Below are 9,118 nucleotides of genomic sequence, written 5' to 3'. Positions count from 1 at the left end.
GCCCGCCCTCTCCACCAGCGACCATCGCCGCCCGCGCCGGCTCCGCCACGCATCGCCGGCTCCGCCACGCATCGCCGGCGCTCCGCCGCTTTTCGCCTCCCGCCGCTGTGAGCTGCCCCGCCGCCGCCTTGGCTCGCCGGGTCCGCCCCTGGTGCAACTCCGGCGAGCCGGCGTCCTCCTCCACCGCGCTCCAGCGAGGTCTCCTCTGAGTCCGGCCATCTCCGTCGTCTCCGGCGAGGTCCCGTGGATCGGGACCAGATCCACCACTCCCCCGATCCAAACGCGTCGCCCCGATCCGGATCCGTGTCGTCCCGCTTCTCTCCGTCCCGAGATTTCCAGATTCATATGCCCATCTTCATCGTGTCGTAGCATTGCATCCGTAGCTCCGTTTTGAGCGTGTAGCATATCAAAATGTTCGCCTCAGAGAGTACATCATTTCATCTCATTGCATCATTTTCATTTGAGCTCATCTTGATGCCCGAAATGCTGTTGGAAGAGAGCTATTTGAGATAATTGTCAGATCTACTGCTCCAAGTAGCTATTTGTCATTTTTGCCATGATTAATGTGTGCATGATATGCTCCTGAGCTCTACATGAGTTTTGTTACATGCTTTGCCATCTTTCCAGCGGTGCCATCCATGTATTTTTATGATGTGTGTGGTGACTAGCACAAGCTTGCAAAGTGGTGCATTCGTTAATGCTGATTTCAGGGACTTAGAATTTCACTAAGTCCTTGATCTGTTTTTATCAATATGCCATATGTTCATGTTGTTTCCTAGTGATCCGTGCCTCTTCTGAGGATGATCAGTAAGGATGATTTGTTAAGTTTGTGGTACTCTATCCATCCATGTCTTTGTTTGCAATTGTGGAGCACCCTAGCTTGACTCAATCGAGCTCTACTTTTGCTATTTCGTGAATCTGGGCAGATTGTCTACTTGTTAGCGATTTTGCCGAGGATGTTGTAGTTGATCCGTGCATGGTATGTTGTTGTTCTTGGCATGTCTAGCTTATATTATATGTATATTTGATGGGTGTATGCTTAGTTTGTCATGCCTTGCTCTGTAGTGAGTGCATCGAGCTCGTGAAAATGCCTACTTGATATCTGATTTGCATGCTCCAGTTTTTCACTAAGTCTGAGATCTGATTATGTTTTTGCCATGTTCACATGCTTGCAATTGTATTTTCTGATCCCTTTTGGCTCAAGGTCACTAAGGGACTTTTGTTAAGCTCTTTGAGTAGATCCATGCCATGTCTTGCTTTGCCATGTTAAGTTCCTGTAGCATATATTTTTCTTGCTCCAAAGTGTGCTATCTGATCTGAAATTCCAGACAAGTGTTAATTTCACTAAGTCTAAAATCTGTTTACCAATTGCACTTTTGCCATGCTTGTTTGAACCTGTTAATGGATAAATTGGCCGTAGCTCAGTGTTCATCTTTTGTTAAGCATCATCAATGGATTCCTGCCATTTATTTTGTTGCCATGTTTGAGTGCTGTAGCATAATTATCTTGTTGCATCTAGTTGGTCACTTGCTGTTTATCGCAGACCGGTGCCATATTTGTTTTGCTTGCCATTTCCAAACCGTGCATCCGATTCCGGTGATCTTTATATCGATTTCAACCAAAATCACCTCACCTTTCCAGTGCCACTCTTGGATTTACAAGTTGAGGCCGGGTTCAATCATTCCTTTGCAAATCATGCATATGCATCGCATACCGCATCCCGCATATCATACCATGTTCATGTGTGGTTTGTTTACTATGTTGTGTGCTTCTTTCCGGTGTTTGCTTCTTCGGTTTGGTTCTGATAACGTCGCATTTTTGAGGATCCGTTCGACTACGTCCGTTGTCTTCTTCATGGACTCGTTCTTCTTCCTTGCGGGATCTCAGGCAAGATGATAATAACCTCGAAATCACTTCTATCTTTGCTTGCTAGTTGCTCGCTCTTTTGCTATGCCTATGCTGCGATACCTACCACTTGCTTATCATGCCTCCCATATTGTTGAACCAAGCCTCTAACCCACCTTGTCCTAGCAAACCGTTGTTTGGCTATTTTACCGCTTTGCTCAGCCCCTCTTATAGCGTTGTTAGTTGCAGGTGAAGATGAAGTTTGTACCTTGTTGGTACATGGATATGTTGTTCCTTGTTGGAACATGTTTACATGTTGGGCTATCACAATATCTCTTATCTAATTAATGCATCTATATACTTGGTAAAGGGTGGAAGGCTCGGCCTTATGCCTGGTGTTTTGTTCCACTCTTGCCACCCTAGTTTCCGTCATATCGGTGTTATGTTCCCGGATTTTGCGTTCCTTACGCGGTTGGGTATAATGGGAACCCCTTGACAGTTCGCTTTGAATAAAACTCTTCCAGCAAGGCCCAACATTGGTTTTACCATTCGCCACCTAGCCTTTTTCTTTCCCTTGGGTAGGCTTGCCCAAGGGTCATCTTTATTAAACCCCCGGGCCAGTGCTCCTCTGAGTGTTGGTCCAAACCGAGCGATGTCCGGAGCTACCAGGGGCAAGTCTGGGCTGGCCCACCCGACGTCTGGCTCATCCGGTGTGTCCTGAGAACGAGATATGTGCATCTCCTATCGGGATTTGTCGGCACATCTGGGTGGCTTTGCTGGTCTTGTTTCACCATTATCGAAATGTCTTGTAACCGGGATTCCGAGTCTGATCGGGTCTTCCCGCTAGAAGGAATATCCTTCGTTGACCGTGAGAGCTTGTGATGGGCTAAGTTGGGACACCCCTGCAGGGATTTGAACTTTCGAAAGCCGTGCCCGCGGTTATGGGCAGATGGGAATTTGTTAATGTCCGGTTGTAGAAAACCTGAAGTTGACCTTAATTAAAATACATCAACCGCATGTGTAACCGTGATGGTCTCTTTCCGGCGGAGTCCGGGAAGTGAACACGGTGTTGGAGTAATGTTTGACGTAGGTTGTCCTAGGATCACTTCTTGATCATAGTTTCTCGATCGTGCTTTGCCCTCTCTTCTCGCTCTCTTTTGCGAATAGGTTAGCCACCATATATGCTAGTCGCTTGCTGCAGCTCCACCTCATACCTTTTACCCTTCCTATAAGCTTAAATAGTCTTGATCGCGAGGGTGTGAGATTGCCGAGTCCTCGTGACTCACAGATACTTCCAAAACCAGTTTGTAGGTGCCGATGTTACCGAGCAGGTGACACAACCAAGCTCAAGGAGGAGCTCGATGAAGATCTTGTCCTTCGTGTTGTTTCGTTCTCCAGTTGATCAGTAGTGGAGCCCAGTCGGGACGATCGGGGATCTGTGTAGCTTTTGGGGTAGTCTTCTTTTATTTTGGTTCCGTAGTCGGACCTTAATTGTATCTGGTTGATGTAATGCTTTATTCATGTATTTGTGTGAAGTGGCGTTTGTAAGCCAACTATGTATCTTTTCCCTTATGTATTACATGGGTTGTGTGAAGATTACCTCACTTGCGACATTGCTTTCAATGCGGTTATGCCTCGAAGTCGTGCTTTGACACGTGGGAGATATAGCCGCATCAGGGCGTTACAAAGAGTTACATCAAATAGATCTCCAAGAGACCATTGTATTGAGAATCAAAAGAGAGAGAGAGAGAGAGAGAGAGAGAGAGAGAGAGAGAGAGAGAGAGAGAGAGAGAGAGAGAGAGAGGAAGCCATCTAGCTATTGCCTACGGACCCGTAGGTCTATGATGAACTACTCACGCATCATCAAAGATGCACCAATGAGGATGATGTACCCCTCTGTGATGGTGTCTAGATTGGATCACGTGGTTCTGGAACTTGCGACGGCTGGAATTGTGTTTCATCGACTCCCTAGGGTTTCTGGAATATTTGGGTATTTATAGGGTGAAGAGGCAGTGCGGGAGGCCATCGAGGTAGGCACAACCCACCTAGGTGTGCCTGGGCCACCAGGCACGCCCTGGTGGGTTGTGCTCCCCTTGGAGCTCCCCTCTGGCACTTCTTGGGCCCAACAGGTGTCTTCTGGTCCAGAAAAATTCTCCAAAAAGTTTTGCTGCGTTTGGACTCCATTTGGTATTGATTTTTCGCGATGTAAAAAACAAGCAAAAAACAGCAACCGACACTGGGCACTATGTCAATAGGTTAGTCCCAAAAAATGATATAGAGTTGCTATAAAATGATTATAAAACATCCAAGAACGATAATATAACAACGTGGAACAATAAAAAATCATAGATACATTGGAGACGTATCAGCAAGCCATCTTGGTGGCACCGATTGCAAAACTTGATAAGACCGGAATAATTGCAATAGATGACAGAGAGTTGGCATGGCCATCTCGGTGAGACCGAGATCCATATCGGTGGATCTGATTTATTAGGGTTTGGTTGTGGCAGTGTCCAGATGAACTCGGTTGGTCCGAATAGGTATGATTTGGTGGGACCGAGTTGACTTGAAGGGTTTTGGACATATTTAGATAGATAGAGTGGTTGAGGGTTCTAGAGCAATATCACTAAGCACTTGAGCAACCAAATCATCATCAAAACCTCATCCTCTTTTAATAGTATTGGCTTTCCTATGGACTCAATGTGATCTTCGATCACTTAACCAAAAAAGTAGAGTCTTGAGCTTTTGCCAATCCATGTCCTTTGAATTTTGATGGGGTCCACATCCTCTTTTCCTTGCCATGCCAACCGTTGGACTTATCTAAAATATTCTAGGTAGAACTATTAGTCCAACACTATGTATGTTGACATTGATTACCAAAACACCCAAGGGAGCAAATGTGCTTTCAGTGGGATCATCATCAATTACTATCAATGAAATGGCATTAACTTCGAAACATGTTATGCGAATAATGCCGACTATCGAACATATTGAAAATTTGCATAAAAAGGTGCATAACCATGTAACTTAATTTGGCTCGTCGGTAGGAACCATTTTAAAATTGCTAAAGTATGGGGAACCAATTACCGATAGAGTAGAGCAAAGTCCTACGAGAATTGATAAATTGGAAGAAGCCATTAATACTTTGGGTTCAACTTTTTCTTCCATTAAAACCAGCGAGGGACTTTCTACCAATAAGAACTAGATGACACCCCACATGTTGCTGCAGGAATTTTTTGCCTTAGCTTCACTGAAAAATGTAATCGGACAAAAATAAAGATGGCTATTAAATATTCAATGAAATATTGATATTTATCTTTAACGAATAGAATTTTGTGGAAACTTACAAATGCTTAGCATTATCTTGGAACTCTCAATATTCATAGCATTGCAAAACCACTGAAATGGTTCTAGTACACTTAGTTGGCTTGTAGTGACCTCAAAAGAGGCATATATTCACCTGTATCCGAATGTTAAAATTCCCGTAGCCATGTCGTAACCACTGAAAAGAAATTACGGAGATATGGCAATGTGAAATGAGATTAAAGTGAGCAGCGAGCTGTTCTCCTATTTATCTTAAGTCCGAAAATTTCCTACAATTTCCAATAAGGTAAATCCATGTAGCATAAAAATGTATGCTTTGTTGTTTTGACATAGGAAATTAGACAATACCTTTTGCCAACAATTTAAAAGACCAGTAAAAAAGCATGTTGTATGACATGGCAAGTATTACAAACATTCACTCATCAGAACATAATTACAAAATGCATTGCAGTAGATAGTCAGCTATCATATGTGATTAACCTCACGGTGAAGCAAGATGTAGTAGGTGGAGACATGGAGGAATTAGAAACTTAATACATTGAGAGGATTGAAACGGGGCGGGGTGAACCCAACATGCCAGCATAATGCCATGCGGTAGCTACCGGCAGGTAAAGAGGATTACAAATTCGTCCTGCCCATCACCACTTGTAGGAACAGAGTCAGAGATGCAGGAACTGAAACGAACGGCATGGCGAGGCTAATTAGGAGATTTAATCATGGATTAAGTGGTTAGCTACCTGCTCACATGCAAATTCCTTAGCATCGTTGACACAACATCGGCAGCACGACAACAGAGTGTATCTGGCATGGAGGCACCGTTTGACCCCGTCATTCATCCATGAGGTCCATCTTGAACCCACACCATGATCTCCAGCAGCTTCACCTGATCCATGGGAGGCTGTAGGCAGCATCACATGGGCACGCCGGAGGTTGGGAAGCCAGAAGGAGTTGAGTTGTTCCAGTGTGTCGGTCTTGTCGCAGGCATGCATCAACACCACTGCGGTCGCCGCATGGCATTCGGTAGTCAGATCCACTGGGTGGCCGATGCTGCAGAATCCAAACATGAGGGTGTAATGAAATCCATACCTCGAAACACGATGTTAGAGAAGGAAACACTTCGACTGGTACTTATTCTGATTTCTACAAAGCAGAACCATCTAATGAGCACAACATTTCAGAGTGGCAAATGAATGAAATGAACCTTCTGAGTCTCCCCATCCAGGTTCTCAACCAACTAAACTATGTTGACTAATTTACTATTTCACAAACATCTTTGTTAACTGACAAATAAAAGCAACAATGTAGGTAAATAAACTCATTTTCACATGATATGACAAACTGATCTTCCAGCCGCCAAAAAAGTAGAATATCACTTATTTATGTGAAACTAATCATATGGCGTAGTTTTTGTTAAGCAAGAAGATAAATATTGGACCAAGGAGAACACCAAGAGGCTTTCTAAGTGTAACTAATAAGCCTACTTTAAAAATTAATTTGGAAATGAACTAAGACACCGAGATATACATCAGTTGAATGTGAGTAAATGAAATATTCGTCTATTATGGCCTAACTTTGGAGACCATGAGTTGGCTAAGCAAGCATATATATATATATATATATATATATTGGACTCAGGAGCAACACCAAGAGATTATACAACTGATAAGGTTCCTAAAAAATTTAATTTGGGAAGGAGTGAACATAACAGATTACAACATGAAGCCATCCAACACCTTGAGTGCTTATGTGCAGTACAAATTGTTGAAAACAGTCCTAGACTCACAGGAGATGTCTCACAAACTCATGTAAGTCATTCATTTTGGTATCGTTCTTTAGATTCAATACATTCAATATGTTAGTGGTAAAAATTCAAATCTAATCTAATAGAAGAACACAAAATTAAGGGTATAGCAATACAATTTCTAGACTGAACTGAATTTTGTTTTTTACCCACAGCCATCTGCCCATACTGACATTACACCAAACACTTTGTGGGCGTTGGAGCAGTTGACGCATGCGGCGGTGGGCAGCCGCGCCCAGAGCGATACTCAGGCCACGACGAGTCCCTCCATGTTGAGCTCCACATGTAGGGGCAGTAGAAAGCCATCGAAAGAGGTCGGACATACCTGGCGTCGCGGGACTGACCATGGTCGCCGGTGCCCTCGTCGTCTGATATGTGGAGGTCCACCGGCTGTAGCAGGGACATGGGCGGCCAGAGGAAGGGAGCTATACACCTACAGGAGACAACGGTGGAAGGTGCAGAATGCCGGCGACCGTACCGTGGAGTCCCGTGGCAAGCCGCTGCACCATGCAACCAGACATTAATGACCTCTTTGCCGTGAGCGCAACACAAAGCATGGAACTAATGGAGCCACTCATCGAGGAGGGCTAGGGGAGGTTGGGGGATCAGCCGTCATGGCGGCTCCTCACCTTGGCACACACCAGCTGAGATGATGCAAGCCCTTCCTCTGCCGGCGCCTCTTCCTCCAATGTGAGTGTTTCCTGCCATCAAGCAATTGATCGATTCAGCTTTGGTGTAGGTGACAGGAACGAACCCTTGGCTTAAAAGGAGGGTTATCAGGGAGAAGATGAATAGGCGAAACATAGAGAGTGAGGGCTTTTGGTGGCCGGGCTATAGGCAGGCCGCAATCTAGTCCGTTGGGATGGGCTTTGGGATTGTGGATCAGTCATTTCATTGCAGGAGCGTGGCAGGCCTAGCGGGTGAAATACGGTCCGTGATACACCTAGGCTCACATAGGCGTATTGCTGTTCGGCCCACCAACCGTTCCTGTCCCCCGGCCCGCGGGATCACTCATTGGCCTGGACCGGCATTTTGGGCAGATCCTATATGACGCCCGCGTGCGTCCGTTCGTCGCTGCTTCGCTGAAGCGAAGCGAGCGAACGAGGCGCACGGGCCGGCCCACTTCGAGCGAGACTTGGTTTTGGGAACCTTCTAGTAGGTTAGAAGGTTCCCTGAACCGTTTTTTTGTAGTTTTTCCATTTTTTCCTGTTTCTTTTTTTACCTTTTGTTTCCTTTTCCTGTTTTTGCTTCTGTTTTTTTACCTTTTGTTTCATTTTTCTGTTTCTGTTTCTGTTTCTTTTTCTTTCATTTTATCCTTTTTTTCGTTTTACTTTTATACTTTGTTTTAAGGAATTTGTTTGAATTTCAAAGTTTGTTCATGATTTCAAAAATTGTTCATGGATTTAAAATTTTGTTCACTTTTTAAAAATTGATTCACAATTTTAAAATTGTTCAACGTATATGAAAAAATGTTCAATATGTATTTAATATTTGTTCAATACATTTAGCAAAATTGTTCAATGTGTAGTTAAAAATAGTTCAACTTATGTTACAAAAATGTTCAATGTGTGTTTAAAATTTGTGCATCATATATCACAAAAATTTACACTGTGTAGTTAAAAGTTGTTCGGCGTATTTTCACAAAAAAATCAATGTATATTTTAAGTGTATATCACAAAATGTTCAATCAAGTTTTAGACTTTTGTTCGAGAAAACGATATTCATTTCTTGAAGGAATGATTAAAAGACAAATCTACCGCTGTACATAATACCTACTATTGAGTGCTACAGTTAAACATACGGTCAGTAGCTAGTGCAGTGGCGAGTAAGTCTGCTGCGTACCAATGTGTCGCGGGTTCAACTCCCGAACGCTGCATTTTCTCGAGGCATTTCTCTTTTAGGTTCGCTTGTGGGAATGGGCCGGCCCGTTTGCGCTAATCCTTCAGCGGAAGCCACTCGTTTTGATGCACGCGAGCGTTAACTAGGAGCACTCGGCATTTTGGTACAGGAATGACGTTTCGAAACAGCACACCTAAATGGGCCCAGTGACATATCCACGCGACTGGTTGCCTCGGCATTACCCTCTCTTCCACACAAAGCTCACATCGGCGGCTGCTCTGTTATTTCACACAGGCGCGCGCGGGTTCG

At 44.2% G+C, this 9,118-nt stretch overlaps 1 protein-coding gene across 1 annotated transcript; it reads right to left on the bottom strand.

The window, feature by feature from the left end:
• Positions 1-5,594: 5,594 nt before the first annotated feature.
• Positions 5,595-7,698, bottom strand: LOC119297174. Its single transcript, XM_037575060.1, has 3 exons — positions 7,600-7,698; positions 7,296-7,470; positions 5,595-6,216 (listed from the first exon to the last, which is right to left on the bottom strand). The coding sequence occupies exons 1-3, from the start codon at positions 7,676-7,678 to the stop codon at positions 5,880-5,882; spliced, it is 591 nt and encodes a 196-aa protein (XP_037430957.1). The 5' UTR covers positions 7,679-7,698; the 3' UTR covers positions 5,595-5,879.
• Between the last annotated feature and the right edge of the window lie 1,420 nt (positions 7,699-9,118).

Source organism: Triticum dicoccoides, chromosome 5A, assembly GCF_002162155.2.
Source record: "Triticum dicoccoides isolate Atlit2015 ecotype Zavitan chromosome 5A, WEW_v2.0, whole genome shotgun sequence".
Taxonomy (NCBI): Eukaryota; Viridiplantae; Streptophyta; class Magnoliopsida; order Poales; family Poaceae; genus Triticum; species Triticum dicoccoides.
This window is presented reverse-complemented; position numbering and strand designations above follow the sequence as displayed.